Here is a 16,535-nt window from a genome sequence, read left to right as displayed (position 1 = left end):
TGAAATTTACTGTTCTGACGTGTGCTGGGGATTTGTCAAGAAATTTTGAATGTATTTAATGACCTAGGTCGCAAATCTTTGAGGAGTTTGGTGGTTTCTCCTCACCCTGTTAGCACCGTTACCCAGATATTATCACTTACAATTGTAAACTTGTGTTATTTTCCTGTGTGGCGCCCATTAACCTACAATATATATACCACTATAGTTATTCAGTTAAAATGCTGGGGCAGCCTTGTAAATCAATGAATTCGAAGTTAGCGCACACAAAAAGTAAACAAACGAATCATATTTCATTCAAATGGAAAAATTGTGGCGTGCTACTCAGAAACGAGGAAGCCCACCTCGCAATTCAAACTGCAATGTAGCTGGTGAACAGTCACCAGTGTACTGGGTGCACTGCGGTGGAAAGGAACAATTGCAATAATCTTGAACAACTAGGCAAAATTACCGTAAGTATAAGCTTATTTAAACTGCAATCTAATAAACAATCAACACTTGGTTTGTTACAAATTCATTGTATTAAAGAAATGAAAACACAGTAACTGTTCAATCTGCGAACAGTAAAGCACATGAAGCAAAGTAATACATTCAATGACAAACTGCACAGAAGCAGTGAATTATATCGTCAGTTCTAGAGGAAATCAAAAGCGAGCCCAATGCATTTCGGGATGATTCACATCCCTTCTTCAGGGGCAGCTGAAAAAATGAAAAAAACATCATTGAAAACCATTGCTGTACAAATACGTAAAAGTTCTGTAATACAACATATACATGATGCAGCGTATCAAGGCACAAGGAGTTCTAAACTGGCCTGGATCAGACAGTAGCAATTCAATAGAAAAATAGAATGTTACGGAAGTAGATGAAAGAAACGAGTCAATCTTATGTGTAAGTGAAACTGAATAGTATGTGCAAAGTACCCAGAGATAACCGTTGTTTGAAGCACATTTGATAGGAGTCACCCGTGAAATGGAACTAAATAAAACGAGCAAAGCTCTATTTCTTACTGATTTTCGAAATAACGATGATACTCAATGCGGGGCTGACAGAAAGCGCCGAAGGCCACAGGACGCTGAATAGACAAAAAATAATCTAAAAACCAGCTCATGGTGAAGTGAATGAATGTATCATGGCCAAGACCGCAAACGACTTACTTCTGTGCGGTGTTGTAAAATACTGTGATACTATGGTATGGCCGAGTCAATGGCCAGACTCCTGGGTGTGGAACTACTCAGGCTAGCTGTGAAATGAAAAGAAAAGAAAAAACGAGATGTAACGAGTAACCGTGCATGGCGGAGGCTCGGGATTTGTACAGAAAAAGGGGGAACGAGAGCTTACCAATAAACCGTGTTTGACACTGCAACAAGGCATCAAATCCTGGAGTTCTATAATGGAGCGAAGATTCAATCTGCCGACGGGCTACAAACACTGTAAACCTCCGAAGAAACGGTTGTTTTCCCGACTACCGTTTCTTCGGAGGTTTACAGTGTTTGTAGCCCGTCGGCAGATTGAATCTTCGCTCCATTATAGAACTCCAGGATTTGATGCCTTGTTGCAGTGTCAAACACGGTTTATTGGTAAGCTCTCGTTCCCCCTTTTTCTGTACAAATCCCGAGCCTCCGCCATGCACGGTTACTCGTTACATCTCGTTTTTTCTTTTCTTTTCATTTCACAGCTAGCCTGAGTAGTTCCACACCCAGGAGTCTGGCCATTGACTCGGCCATACCATAGTATCACAGTATTTTACAACACCGCACAGAAGTAAGTCGTTTGCGGTCTTGGCCATGATACATTCATTCACTTCACCATGAGCTGGTTTTTAGATTATTTTTTGTCTATTCAGCGTCCTGTGGCCTTCGGCGCTTTCTGTCAGCCCCGCATTGAGTATCATCGTTATTTCGAAAATCAGTAAGAAATAGAGCTTTGCTCGTTTTATTTAGTTCCATTTCACGGGTGACTCCTATCAAATGTGCTTCAAACAACGGTTATCTCTGGGTACTTTGCACATACTATTCAGTTTCACTTACACTTAAGATTGACTCGTTTCTTTCATCTACTTCCGTAACATTCTATTTTTCTATTGAATTGCTACTGTCTGATCCAGGCCAGTTTAGAACTCCTTGTGCCTTGATACGCTGCATCATGTATATGTTGTATTACAGAACTTTTACGTATTTGTACAGCAATGGTTTTCAATGATGTTTTTTTCATTTTTTCAGCTGACCTGAAGAAGGGATGTGAATCATCCCGAAATGCATTGGGCTCGCTTTTGATTTTCTCTAGAACTGACGATATAATTCACTGCTTCTGTGCAGTTTGTCATTGAATGTATTACTTTGCTTCATGTGCTTTACTGTTCGCAGATTGAACAGTTACTGTGTTTTCATTTCTTTAATACAATGAATTTGTAACAAACCAAGTGTTGATTGTTTGTTAGATTGCAGTTTAAATAAGCTTATACTTACGGTAATTTTGCCTAGTTGTTCAAGATTATTGCAATTGTTCCTTTCCACCGCAGTGCACCCAGTACACTGGTGACTGTTCACCAGCTACATTGCAGTTTGAATTGCGAGGTGGGCTTCCTCGTTTCTGAGTAGCACGCCACAATTTTTCCATTTGAATGAAATATGATTCGTTTGTTTACTTTTTGTGTGCGCTAACTTCGAATTCATTGATAATCATACCCAGTTAGCCCGCTTTAGTTAGCAGCACCTCTTCCAAAAAATTATTTCCATTATGTCATTCGAAAGTATCTCAAACCTAACTGACAATCGAGCTGACACTCTGACATACTCATCATCACAAGTTAATGAAATCTATTCACTCATTCAAGATGCACCGTCCTTCAACGCACAAAGTGGGTCAGTATCACAACAAATACACCAACTTGAATTTGTTACCCGCAGGGCACTAAGCCAGAGACTTCATGCTTCAACACTCATTCAATACCACAAAGTTCAACGGATTCCACGGGGACTACGCCTACCTATTAAACCGTTACTTTACAAGTTCCAATTCAACAAAACTTTTATGGACAAGTGGCAAGCAGTATTAAACAAATGTTCACTGGACCTCATCTTACTGCTCATTGAAGAATTGGCCAGAACAATTCGTGAATTAGATGAAGAAATAGATTCTCTCAAATCAGAATTATCTACCCGGTGCGAAGCTGACTATTGGAAACTTACTCTTGATGACATCAATAATAAGCTTGAGTCTTACGGCAAAGAACTACAAGAGCGCAAACTACGGAAATTTCGCAGAGACACTATAGATTATAAACTTAACGAAGTTTATACATGGGCGGAAGTGTACGCCCGGAGAAGACCATTCCAGAGACCTAACACTTCATCTCAAGAATCTGTTGTTTCAGACCGTGAACTTGACGCTTCTCGTACACCTGTATCACTTGCTGAAGATTCATCAACAACGAGTGCTCCACTCACTGATAAAGACACGAATGTTCAACCAACCACTTCTTCTTCCTCTTCTTTTTTGTCCAGGGGCCCACCATCCAGTCGACCACCAGATTCAAAAAAACCAGGAGGAGCAAAAGAAAAGGAAAAGGATCTGGATGCTCGGAACCTCAGGAGCAAAGGCAAACCCTTGCCATAAACATTTCATCAATTGCTTTATCTCCGTGTCAAGAACAAGTTTTGAATAAAGGCTTGTCCTTTGTTCCTGTTTACTATACAAACCCCTTAGAGGTAGAAATTTCCTTGTTCAAATTTATGAGGAATCTCAGATTGAAGCACTTTTTTTCAAACATTGTACCTTCGCAAGATTCTTTTGAGGGACAAATTGAAGAAAGCAATTCAGATCTACATCAATTCAAACCAAAATCTACCTTTATGCCACCCATGTCTCACAAAACTCTGGGCACGTTTGAAGCACTTGTCCGTAGTGATTTGTCCAAACTCAACTTGAAACAGCAATTTCCCACCAATTTGAAAAAACATGAATTAGCCATCATCAAGAATCTAGCTAAAGACAACAGATTGACAATGCAGCCAGCGGATAAAGGCGGCGCCTTGGTGATTATGGATCGAGCATTCTACGAACACAAAGTTGCTCTCCATTTACAAGATACTAACACCTACATCAAACTTGAAGAGGACCCAACATCATCATTTCAATCACTTTTGACCCAGATTCTGGATCATGCTGAAGAAATGTCTTGGATAACAAACAAAACTCGCAATTTTCTCACAGTTCCATACCCCAGACGACCTAAACTATACATGTTGCCCAAGATACATAAAAATTTACAAGACCCACCATTCAGGCCCATTGTGTCTGGATGTGATTCAATCTTCATGCCAGCAGGTCAACTAGTGGATCACTTTCTACAGATGTTTGTACAGTCATGGAAAAGCTACATTAAGGACACCACTCACTTCTTATCTCTCCTTAATCAAGTCAACAATTTTTCAGAATCATGGCTTCTCTGTTCGATAGATGTCACAGCTTTATACACATCAATACCACTGTTAGAAGGTCTAGAAGCCAGTGAATGGGCGCTACTTCAGCTTGAAGAAACTGCCATAGACAAAGTTTTTATCATGGAGCTCCTTACTTTTTGTCTCCAACATAGTTATCTTGAGTGGAACAGCGACTTCTATTTGCAGATAAGTGGCACATCTATGGGTTTTTCTGGCGCTCCTGCTTACGCCAATACGTTCATGGCTAAATTTGAAGATGACCACATTTTTTCTGACAGCATTTGGACTGACAACTTGGCATTTTTTGCCAGGTTCATTGATGACATTTTTTTAATTTGGAAGAATACTGAAGATCTGTTGATCGAACAAATCAGTCAACTCAATCAAAAAAATCCACGTATCCAGTTCACATACAATATCAGCACAGAACAACTGCCTTTCTTGGATGTATTAATCAAGAAACAATCCAATTCTCTAGTTACGACAATTTACTCCAAACCCACAGACAGAAACAATCTCCTTCTTTATTCCAGTTTCCACCCTCCGTCATTGATTCGCAATCTTCCATATTCACAGTTGATCAGAACAAAAAGAATTATTTCCGACACTCAACTTTTGGGATCATCACTTCAAAGACAAGTTGTGAAATTTCAAGAACGTGGTTATCCAGCAACAGTTCTGGAGGCAGCTATTTCCAGAACTTCTACTAAAACGCGTGCGGAACTTCTCGCGCCCACAGAGAAAAATCCCCATGACCGTCATGTATTTGTTTCTACATTTTCTACGAGCTCTAGGCGCATTCGCCAGATCATTAGAAAAAGATGGGAAGTGTTGAAACAGGAACCGGATTTCAACGACCTCTTTTCCACCGAACCCATTTTTGCTTTCACCCGCAGTAAAAACATTAAAGACATTCTATCAACATCACCCACAACTGATCACGAAGAGTTCAAGGGCATGCAAAAATGCTACAATTGTGTCAATTGCCACAATGTAATCACTGGCTGCGTTATCCATCATCCGCGTTCAGGCAAAGCTATCAAACTCAGATACACTGGCACCTGTGACAGTACCAACGTCATTTACACCATTAAATGTCCCTGCGGCTCAATGTATGTTGGCAAAACTTCTCGTAAAATCAAAACCAGAATCTCAGAACACAAAAGTTCTATCCGCACCAACAGTCTCAAATCCCCTTTGTTTTCCCATTGGTCAGAACATCACCACACCATCGCACAACTCAGATTCACCATACTAGAGATGATGCCCCGTAACACTCAGATCAACACAGAAAAGTTACTCTCACAGAGAGAAGTTTGGTGGATCAAGTATTTACAGACCCTAATACCCTTTGGTCTCAATGACAGATTAGAGATGCAATGCTTTTTATAAACATGCACTTTTGACATCTGGGTCTTGTCCAAATTGTTCTCCTGTAAGGGTCAGACTGTGTTTACTCTGTCTTATTATCCCTCCAGTCTCATTTTTCTAAGAGCGTCATGTTTAGTCATTGCCTTTAGATTGTACGTCTGTTTTAGACTAAGCAATTCAACATGCTTTTTACTTTTTTACTTTTCTTCCTCTGCAGGTACGTTGATTCACGTTGGTCCTTTCCATTTGTTTCTCTTGGTTCATGTCACCACGTTTTTCTAACTTATTCACAAGCTTTTCCAATAGTCCTCTCTTTGCTTTATTCAGCAACATCGTTTCCTCTCATTATTATATCATTATTTTTTCTGTCAAATTTCTTTATTTGTTTGCACTTTGATTCGTTTTTCATTTCCACTCAGTTTCACCCTCGTCCGAGACAACTCCTTTCTTAGCTGTGTTTCTTTTCCCTATTACACGCCTCACATTCGTTATTCACCCAGAACACAACACAATTTTGGCAGGCTTAGCACAACAGTACTTGTTAGGTCACCGGATTCCTTATTTACATCGCAGTGTTCTCCTAGTTCAACATGACAAGCGCATTGATGTTTATTTATACTAGCGCATTGATATTTATTTATACATCCTTCTTTTTTTCCTCTTTTTTAACTTTATCGCACACAACACAAGCAGCCGTCACATTTTTATCAGAGTTTTACTGCAATCAGTTCAGTCCGCTTTTGATCTCCACTACGTCCGTCAGGACGTGCCCACGTAGCACGTCCCATTAAAATATCCGGCTAGTCAGTTTCCCGACTACCGTTTCTTCGGAGGTTTACAGTGTTTGTAGCCCGTCGGCAGATTGAATCTTCGCTCCATTATAGAACTCCAGGATTTGATGCCTTGTTGCAGTGTCAAACACGGTTTATTGGTAAGCTCTCGTTCCCCCTTTTTCTGTACAAATCCCGAGCCTCCGCCATGCACGGTTACTCGTTACATCTCGTTTTTTCTTTTCTTTTCATTTCACAGCTAGCCTGAGTAGTTCCACACCCAGGAGTCTGGCCATTGACTCGGCCATACCATAGTATCACAGTATTTTACAACACCGCACAGAAGTAAGTCGTTTGCGGTCTTGGCCATGATACATTCATTCACTTCACCATGAGCTGGTTTTTAGATTATTTTTTGTCTATTCAGCGTCCTGTGGCCTTCGGCGCTTTCTGTCAGCCCCGCATTGAGTATCATCGTTATTTCGAAAATCAGTAAGAAATAGAGCTTTGCTCGTTTTATTTAGTTCCATTTCACGGGTGACTCCTATCAAATGTGCTTCAAACAACGGTTATCTCTGGGTACTTTGCACATACTATTCAGTTTCACTTACACTTAAGATTGACTCGTTTCTTTCATCTACTTCCGTAACATTCTATTTTTCTATTGAATTGCTACTGTCTGATCCAGGCCAGTTTAGAACTCCTTGTGCCTTGATACGCTGCATCATGTATATGTTGTATTACAGAACTTTTACGTATTTGTACAGCAATGGTTTTCAATGATGTTTTTTTCATTTTTTCAGCTGCCCCTGAAGAAGGGATGTGAATCATCCCGAAATGCATTGGGCTCGCTTTTGATTTTCTCTAGAACTGACGATATAATTCACTGCTTCTGTGCAGTTTGTCATTGAATGTATTACTTTGCTTCATGTGCTTTACTGTTCGCAGATTGAACAGTTACTGTGTTTTCATTTCTTTAATACAATGAATTTGTAACAAACCAAGTGTTGATTGTTTATTAGATTGCAGTTTAAATAAGCTTATACTTACGGTAATTTTGCCTAGTTGTTCAAGATTATTGCAATTGTTCCTTTCCACCGCAGTGCACCCAGTACACTGGTGACTGTTCACCAGCTACATTGCAGCCTTGTAAATATCACGATGTGCACATCAGCGATATTTGCAAGGCTGTACTGCCCAGTGACGCCCACTTTGCATCTCATTAGAGATGCAAAGGGAGGCGTCGGGTAAAAGGGTGCTAACATGCGCTAATGCATGTTAGCACCCTCTTGTTAATAGGGCGATAGTTTTATCTCCGCTTTTTTGGATTTAAAAGCAAAAAAAGCAGAGATAAAGCCCTTGTAAATATGACCCCACAAGAGAGTGCCAACATGCATTAGCGCATGTTAGCACCCTTTTACCCGACGCCTCCATTTGCATCTCTAATGAGATGCAAAGTGGGCGTCACTTGGCAGTACAACCTTGTAAATATCGCTGATGTGCACATTGCAATATTTACAAGGCTGCCAACGCATTTTAGCAGACGTTAGTTTTGGGCGAAAACCGCTGTTTTCACCGAAAACTAGTCTGCTAAAATGCAGACTTAGGCATACCTATTATGGGGGTGGATTGTGACTGGGTCGTATCAGCAAGGTTATCGCCGTTTTGCAGGGAACATCACCGGAAAACCAGCGATGTTCCCTGCAAAACGGCAATTTCCCTGTTATTGCTGGTAATTATATCGCCCTGGGGAAACGTGTTGTAAATAACGCGCCAACAGGGCGGTACAATCCGGTGATAGACGGCGATAAATTGAAAAGCGCTTAGCGTTTATTTATCGCCGTCCTTGTAAATATACCCCGTGAAAGGTTCGTGAGGTGATCCCCAAAGTCCTCAACTTGCTCTAAACAGATATTTGATCTTTGACCAAAACCACGTTTAACTATTTTGTTGTTTTATAACTGTGTACTATTTCCCTAAAGGATTAAAATGAGTACACCCAGGATGGACAGTGTACACTTCTTTTTTACTGCCCAAAATCCCAGGCTTCACCATCTCTTCCTCTGAGATCACTGTGGATCAGTTTCAATAGATTCTTATAGAATGAGGATGTTCCAAGATACTGTTTGCAGACTCCCAGAAAAAGCAGATAATTGCTCGCACCGTGCATCAATGCCGTGGCCATCTTGGGAAAACAAATGATGATGGGTGGGGTTCAGCATTCATGGTGCCACCATGCTCTCTCGCAAAAGAAACAGCCAAGCAGTCACATCTTGCATGGATGCCTCTGCCTCTCTGGAAAGCCAACTAACATGGAGTCTCAGCATTCGGAACACCTATCAACTTTGTGGTTGTAGCCAGGCAGCTGACACTTGCCACCAAAAACCAGGTGAGCAAACCCTCTGAACCTTGAGCGGTCATCACAGGGGTGAGTTGTGGTATGCGTTGGTGGCACAGAAAGGTGTTTCTTTTTCTTCACTTGACTTCGTTCTGCCAAAAAGCCCTGCTTTACATCCATCATTCCATTGTATCCCTTCCTCAAGAGCCGGTCTCAGTTATTTATGCACAAACATGTGCTTGTGGTCACTGTCAGCATCATTTAAGGTGAAGTGCATGCCTGGTCGGCTGCTGTACTTCAATGGAATTGCAAACACCATCTAAAGTCTTTATCAAATTATTTATATATTTTTATTTATTTGAGTTTTATATAGCGCTGGCTAGACCCAGGGGTATCAGAGCGCTTTACATACGGATCCACAAAATTACATCAGTTACAAGTTACATCGGTCAGAAGAAAACATTTCAAGCGCGTCGGAAGACAGAATAAATGGAGCTTAGAAAGGTAAGGGGGTGGGGTGAAGGTATCTACAACAAATACCTCCTGTGCCACAGGATCTCGGCACCACGCCTAGAAGTAACATTTATGGGAGCAGGGGAAAAAAGAAAAATAGGAGACCAAAAGGGAAACAAGAAAATAAAAGCTTGTGGGCAGCCGCAGCATCGGTTGGGGCTTCAATAGCTGGTCCTAGACTGCTTTGGATGAAGCCATGGAAACTACACTCCACTCAGAGAGGTCTACTTAAAAAATTACATTTTAAAGGATCAAAACTATTTGGTAATGTACTTGATGACATGGAGCAAAAAGGAGTCGAAGAGTAAACAATTCTCAAACTTTTTAAGATGGGGTCTAGAAAGTAATCCTTTATGTTCAAGCGTCCTCTCCAAAATCTTCAGGACAAGATTCCCTTTTGAGGCCAGGCTATGTTTGCTCCAGTCAACCTATGGGGACTGGACCAGGTAAGCAGGAGGGGACCTCCCTGTACAATCTGTCTCACTTATTTGGATCAGTCACTACGATCCTGCGCCCTAGGGAGCCTGAGGAAGAGGTGTCCTGCCTCACGGATCCAGGAGCCAGCGGTGACCCGGCAGGGACGCATACATTGGCGCTAGAACATCCCAGGGAGGTCCCTCCTATGAGGATAGGACTGGAGCTGTGCTTCTGTAGAGCTACAGACACTTTAAACATGCCTAATTCAAGGTGGAATACTCTGCTAAAACAGGTTCCATTGATTTCAGGCTGAAAATGAATGATTATGAGTAACATAAAGTGCCGTAAAATTGCTGCTAAATTTCCATATTTGTGCCCCTAAATTTCCATATTTGTGCCTCTAAAATGTGCGAATCCATGCCCCAATATCCTGGGGTGTCTGCTTATTGTTGTTCATTGGTTCCTACCATTGACTATGGAATATCAGTTGTAATTGAAGTTAGGCCCCCACCCACATAGTGCGTCATGGTTCACCATTGGAACCTCGCATCTGCATATGGGGAATTTCCTTTTGTGATGTCTGGCATGCACACACGTGCCACAATCATGAGGAGTTAACATGTGAACCTGTATGCACTGTTAGAGAGGTGTGTCTTTGTAGTATGACCTATATGAGCAGTGATAAGTGCAGTGATCTGTGTGTATCTCGTACCTTGACAACCTGCCCTCTGCCACACAAGATCCCTAAGAAAGCTAGCCCAACCTAGCTTTGACTATAGATCCATGCTTCTGTCTCACTCGGAGTCTTGACTAACGCTGTCCGGTTGAACCTTTACTAACGCCTCCCTATGGCACTTGTCTAGAGTCAGGAAACTTGACTTTCACATACTTTTAGCTCTCTCACTGCTCTAATTTCAACTCCTTACAGTTTGCGGCAGTAAGTTGGGGGTGTCTGGGTGTATGCTGTGGCCCATTTCGTGGACAGTGTGAACATATCTACATTTGAAAAGTAGGGTACAAACCTGCTGCCAGCCTTACTTACATTTCCTTAAAAGCAGATTTAAAAGTCTAATCACCTTAGAGTTTGACAGACTGGGTACTACGTCAAAATGTGGCAAATGTCCCGCCCATAGTCATGCGCAGTGCAATGACTCTAATCACTAATAATATAGCGGACGGAGGAACCACCATTTTGATGCAGGAAGAAAGTAGCAAAGGAACGTGCTGTGTTCGAGGTGTCCAATGGGTACGAAGCCTCTTGAGGTGTCCAATGGGTACGAAGCCTCTTGAGGTGTCCAATGGGTACGAAGCCTCTTGAGGTGTCCAATGGGTACAAAGCCTCTTGAGGTGTCCAATGGGTACAAAGCCTCTTGAGGTGTCCAATGGGTACGAAGCCTCTTGAGGTGTGCAATGGGTACGAAGCCTCTTGAGGTGTCCAATGGGTACGAAGCCTCTTGAGGTGTGCAATGGGTACGAAGCCTCTTGAGGTGTCCAATGGGTACGAAGCCTCTTGACCAGGCACGGCTCACGAGCCGGTTGTGGGGTGGAGCCGCTGGGGGCGCGATGACCTATGTAGTGCTTGCGCCCATGTGTGAGTAGCGCACACACTCCTGGGTCTCTCCTTCCATTTTGGAACTGGATTTAAAATCCAAATCCAAGGAAATGGGCACCAGTGAAGAATGACGAACAGGGGCTGCAGGAATTACTCAAACCCCACATGACACGTCAGCAGCCCCGTCCCACGTCATGTAGCAGGCCCCAGAGTAGCACAAGTGAATAAAAAATTAGCTAGCATTCGCGCCAAGAATTTTCAATTCTATTAAGGACACGGAGGCGAGGATTATGCTTCTCTTTCAATTACTGCAAACAAACAGCAGCCAATGAGAATCATCATAACATATAACACAACATTCCCAGAATGCTTAGTGTAAAGAAAACAATAACCATAGAGACTAGCCCTATATAACAGTCCTCAAACCGGAACACTTCCTCTTTCTTTGCCCAACGAGCAGAGTCCAAGTCCATTAGCATAAGTCCAAGAAACAACGGCAAAACATCCAAACCACTCCCGGATGCTGGAATCACAGGAAACATAGAACTGGACAGCAAAGATCATGGATCCAACTCCTCCGAGGACCACACCATGGTCTAATCTCCTTTCTGATCAGCGCCTGAAACAGAAATATCATATTCGTAATAATTATCGACTGATAAATCAGGGTGGGTAACATGACATTATGAATCATAATTATTATTCTGTTGTCCCTGGGCGGGATAATCCTCGCCTCCGTGTCCTTAATAGAATTGAAAATTCTTGGCGCGAATGCTAGCTAATTTTTTATTCTATTACAGGACCGGAGGCTTCAGATTATGCTAGTTTAACGCTTATGTAACACCACAGAGGCTACAGGTTTATAATAAAACTGCTTGAAAGTAGAACTGGAAGACCAGTCAGCCGCTTTCATGATATCTTGTATACTGGTACCCAGCATGAATGACTTGGAGGCCATAGCACCTCTGACTGAATGTGCACCAAACACATTAACATCAATGCCTGCTTCTGACATAACAAACCTCAGCCATCTGGCAATAGTAGCGAAAGTCACTGGTTTAAACGGTTTCTGTAATGCAATAAGCAACCTGGAACAACCAGAAGGGCGAATTGACCGTGTACAATCCTCATATACTTTAAGACAATTGACCACACAAAGTTTTTCATTCAAAGGAAAAGCATTGTAATCTATAGACCTGGAAAAAGTTTTAGTGCGAGCAGTGATAACAAATGATACTCCATCAGGAGAAAAAATCCTACCCTCCAAATCAAGCACTTTAACATCGGACACCCTGCGGCATGAAGATAAACATAACAACATGGCAAGCTTAGCTGACAGTTGTTTACGAGATAATAATTCATTATGAGGCCATGCATCAAACAAAGTCAAAACCTTTGAAACATCCCACAAAGAAGTATACTTAGCCTTAGGTGGGTTGGAAACGCGAATTCCTTTCAGGAGCTTACACACCACCGGGTGCATGCCTACCGGCCGGCCATCTAGTTTTGAATGCCCTGCTGAAATGGCGGAACGAAAATTATTCACCGATCTATAAGATAGACCTTCGGCGGCCTTCTGAGATAGGAAATTCACTATGTGAGAGAGATCTGCTTCCACGGGATCCAGACGTCTCTCCAAGCACCAACCCAACCAGGCCTTCCAGGCCGATCCGTATCTCTTTCTGGTAGAAGGGGCCCAAGCTTGTTGAATAAAGGTGGAAGCTTGTTCCGAAAGTCCTGGCAACGACCACTGTTGCCGGAAAGCCTCCAGGCCATCAGGGACAGCTGCCCCGCTAGAACTAGCGGATGAAGCTCTCCCTGAGGGCCCTGGAGCATCTGAGGGAAGCAAGGGAGGCGGAGCGGGCAGTCGCACGCCATCTCCAGGAGAACTGGGAACCACGGTTGTGACTTCCAAATTGGAGTAATCAACACAATCTCCGCTCCCTGCCAAGAAACTTGATTCGCCACCCTGGGAATCAGAAGAAAGGGGGGAAATGCGTAGTGGAGGTTCAGAGACCAGTCCTGGGTGAATGCATCCGTTGCTTTCGCCAGGGGATCCGGCCTACAGCTGAAGAACGCTTCGAGCTGACAGTTCAGTCTGGAGGCAAAAAGATCCGTGTGAAAAGGGCCCCACAGCATTTGGATCTGATGGAACAGGGATGGATGGAGCCTCCAATCGCTGTAATCCTTCAAGTGACGTGATTGCCAATCCGCCACCACATTGTCTCGCCCCGGAAGGTTCTCCGCAATGACCGATATCTGATGCGCTAGGCAATAATGCTAAAAGTCTTTGGCTTTCTCTGCCAACATCGGGGACCTGGTACCCCCAGTTTGTTGATATAGCGTACAGCTGAAATGTTGTCCATTCTCAACAGAATACAGCAAGAAACCTTCCTGGGGGAGAGGGTGCGAATCGCAAACGAGCCCGCCAGGAGTTCGAGACAATTGATATGAAGCTCCAACTCCTGGCGAGACCATCTGCCCCCCGTCGTGACTTCCCCGCAACGGGCTCCCCAGCCCGACCTGCTGGCATCCAATTCTATGATCACCTCGGGGTGAGATCCGAAGATCGCCCGACCGTTCCATGCCTCCACATGGGTCAACCACCATTGAATTTCTACTCGGGCTTCCTCCGAGAGCGGGACAAGGTCTGAATAGGAGAGGCCCTTCTGGAGATGTCTGATCTTCAAGTGCTGTAAAGCGCGATAGTGGAGAGGGCCCGGGAAGATCGCCTGTATGGATGATGGTAGCAGGCCCACCAGACGAGCGATCTCCCTCGGAGACATTACCTGCCGGTCCAGGACCTTCCTCAATTCTTTCTTCAGGTCCCTGATTTTGTGTTTGGGCAGAAGCAACTGAACCGACTGCGTATTGACCACAAATCCCAGGAATTCGAGGGATTGCGTAGGAGAGAGGACCGACTTGTTCACTACAAAGCCCAGACTCTCTAATAGTGACATCGCCAGCTGCAGGTGGAGAGATGCTATATGCGCAGAAGGAGCCATAATCAGAATATCGTCTAGATAAATTATAAGACGTATGCCCTGCTCCCTGAGATGCGCTACCACTGGCTTCAGGAGTTTGGTAAAACACCACGGAGCCGAGGAAAGACCAAAAGGTAGGACCAAATATTCCAGGCGCCTGCCGCGCCACTGAAACTGTAGAAATCTGCGATGGGGGGTAAAAATGGGCACTGTAAGGTATGCGTCTTTGAGATCGAGGCGGACTAGCCAATCCCCCCGTCTCAAGAGATCCGCCAGAAGATGGATACCCTCCATCTTGAAATGTCGATAAAGGACAAAGGAAATTGAACCCCTTCAGGTTGAGAACCAGACGGAATCCCTCACCCCTCTTCTGTACGAGGAGCACGGTGCTGCAGAAGCCTACGGGACCGCCGTCCTCGCAATAGGTCACCGCGTGCTTGCGCAGCAGCTCGTCTAACTCTAGATCTATAAAATGCACGTCTTGTTGGAAAAAATATAGGGGTTTGGGAGTCGACTCCTGACCAGGAGTCTGATAGAAATCTATGTGAAAACCTTGCACTGTTTGAAGAACCCAAGCGTCCTGAGTAAGGGCCTGCCAATTGTGAAGAAAATGGCGAATCCGACCCCCCAGAGGATAAACAGACAAAGACACTGGGCTTACCTGCTGTAATTTGAGGACGGGAGTTTCCTCTGTTGCCACCACGGTGGAACCCGCGACGATTGGATCGTCTCGTAGGATAGAAGGTGCCACCTTTGGTTGAATCCTGAAAGTCTCCGCGGCCTCGGCCATAACCACCTCTCGCGGGACCCTGATGGTATTGCCGGCCTGACGAGCGGCCCCTGCCTCGCCCGGCCCTTCCAAAAAGGCCAGTGGTGAACACCCTGTTGATATTTGACTGGGCCTTGTCTAGACTCGTGAATGTCCCTACGTACTTGGAGACGTCTTTCACAAAACGGTCCCCGAAGAGTAGGCCGTCCGCCAGGGGGCCTGGTTCAGCCGCAGCCAATTCTGTCAGATTAGTATCCATGCGCACAAGGAGGGATTTCCTGCGCTCGGCTGAAATGGCGCAATTTGCATTGCCTAGGAAGCAGATAGCACGCTGGGTCCAACCTGCCAAAATGTCAGGGTCAATCAATGCTCCAGACTCTTTGGCTTTGAGAGCCATTTCCAAAATCTTAGATAACGGGCCAATCGTGTCCAACAACTTATCTTGGCATCCGCGCCACGCACGGTAGATACCCTTCTTAGGGTCCTTCTGGAACTTCTTCAGGAAGGCTAGCATGTTAGGGTCAATGTCCGGGGTCTCTGTGACCTTGTCCGGAACATCAGGGCGAGGGCATTCCGACCTTAGACGGTTCCTGACATCCCTGTCGAAACTACGACGCAAGTTCTGATGGATGTAGTCCGCCACCTCCGGCGGAGGAGCCCAATCTGAGGACCTGGGATGTACTATATCCTGCAGGTTAAAGTCAAAGACTGGGGGAGATTGAGAGCGCACCCCTGACTTTTTAGATTTTTTCTTTTCGGGCGACATAGTGTGGCTGGTGGAGTCTGTGTCCGTGTTAGTATCCGTATCCGTGACCACCCTGGACACCGCAGGCAAGGGATTAGGGGCCCCTGAATATGGATGGTCCCTGGACGCGGGGGGGGGGGTGGTGATCATTTGGGCATGAGGCCAAATGGAAGATTTAGATTTAGATTTAGATTTACCCCCTGAAGAAGTAGACGCCTGAACGGTATATTGTTGCAACAGTCCAATGCCGTTTGGCAAAGGTTTCCAGCTGCGCTGTAATAGGCTTTAATGACGCAGCCAATGCATTATTTACGGTCTTAGGGACCGCCACCTCCACCGCCTTAGTAACGGAGTCCTGGACAGAGGCGTCTAAAGCCTGCACAAGGTTGTCCTCGAGGGGGGCATGTTACTCCTCATTGTACCCATACTCAACCTCCTCAAAGTAGGCCCAGTCTTCCATGTCCACCAGGGAGAAGGCGGCACGTCAAGACTTCAAAAATATATATATAAATATATATATATAGGAATCCCAAAGGGATCAGTCAAGGGGGAGCCACCCTGGTGCAAGTACACTAGAACAAAGTCACTGTATGCTCCTCAGCAAAGCTGTAGTCAGGGCACCCAAAGGGTATAG

The 16,535-nt window shown here is 44.3% G+C and overlaps 1 protein-coding gene across 1 annotated transcript; it reads right to left on the bottom strand.

Moving 5' to 3' along the window:
• Window positions 1-12,680: 12,680 nt before the first annotated feature.
• LOC146830143 (uncharacterized) lies at window positions 12,681-15,553 on the bottom strand. The gene is made up of 3 exons (XM_085605075.1): window positions 15,049-15,553; window positions 14,193-14,386; window positions 12,681-12,695 (listed from the first exon to the last, which is right to left on the bottom strand). The coding sequence occupies exons 1-3, from the start codon at window positions 15,551-15,553 to the stop codon at window positions 12,681-12,683; spliced, it is 714 nt and encodes a 237-aa protein (XP_085461201.1).
• Window positions 15,554-16,535: the final 982 nt, after the last annotated feature.

The sequence above is a fragment of the Triturus cristatus genome, chromosome 5_1, assembly GCF_964204655.1.
Source record: "Triturus cristatus chromosome 5_1, aTriCri1.1, whole genome shotgun sequence".
In the NCBI taxonomy this organism is placed as follows: domain Eukaryota; kingdom Metazoa; phylum Chordata; class Amphibia; order Caudata; family Salamandridae; genus Triturus; species Triturus cristatus.
Note: the sequence above shows the minus strand (reverse complement) of the source record. Positions and strands in the feature narration are given on the sequence as shown.

Coding starts and splice junctions, on each gene's coding strand:
- LOC146830143 (XM_085605075.1), bottom strand. CDS start 15,553: ATGGCTCTCAAAGCCAAAGAGTCTGGAGCATTGATTGACCCTGACATT. Junction 14,387..15,048: donor CCGTCCTCAAATTACAGCAG/GTAAGCCCAGTG, acceptor CTGCGCATATAG/CATCTCTCCACCTGCAGCTG.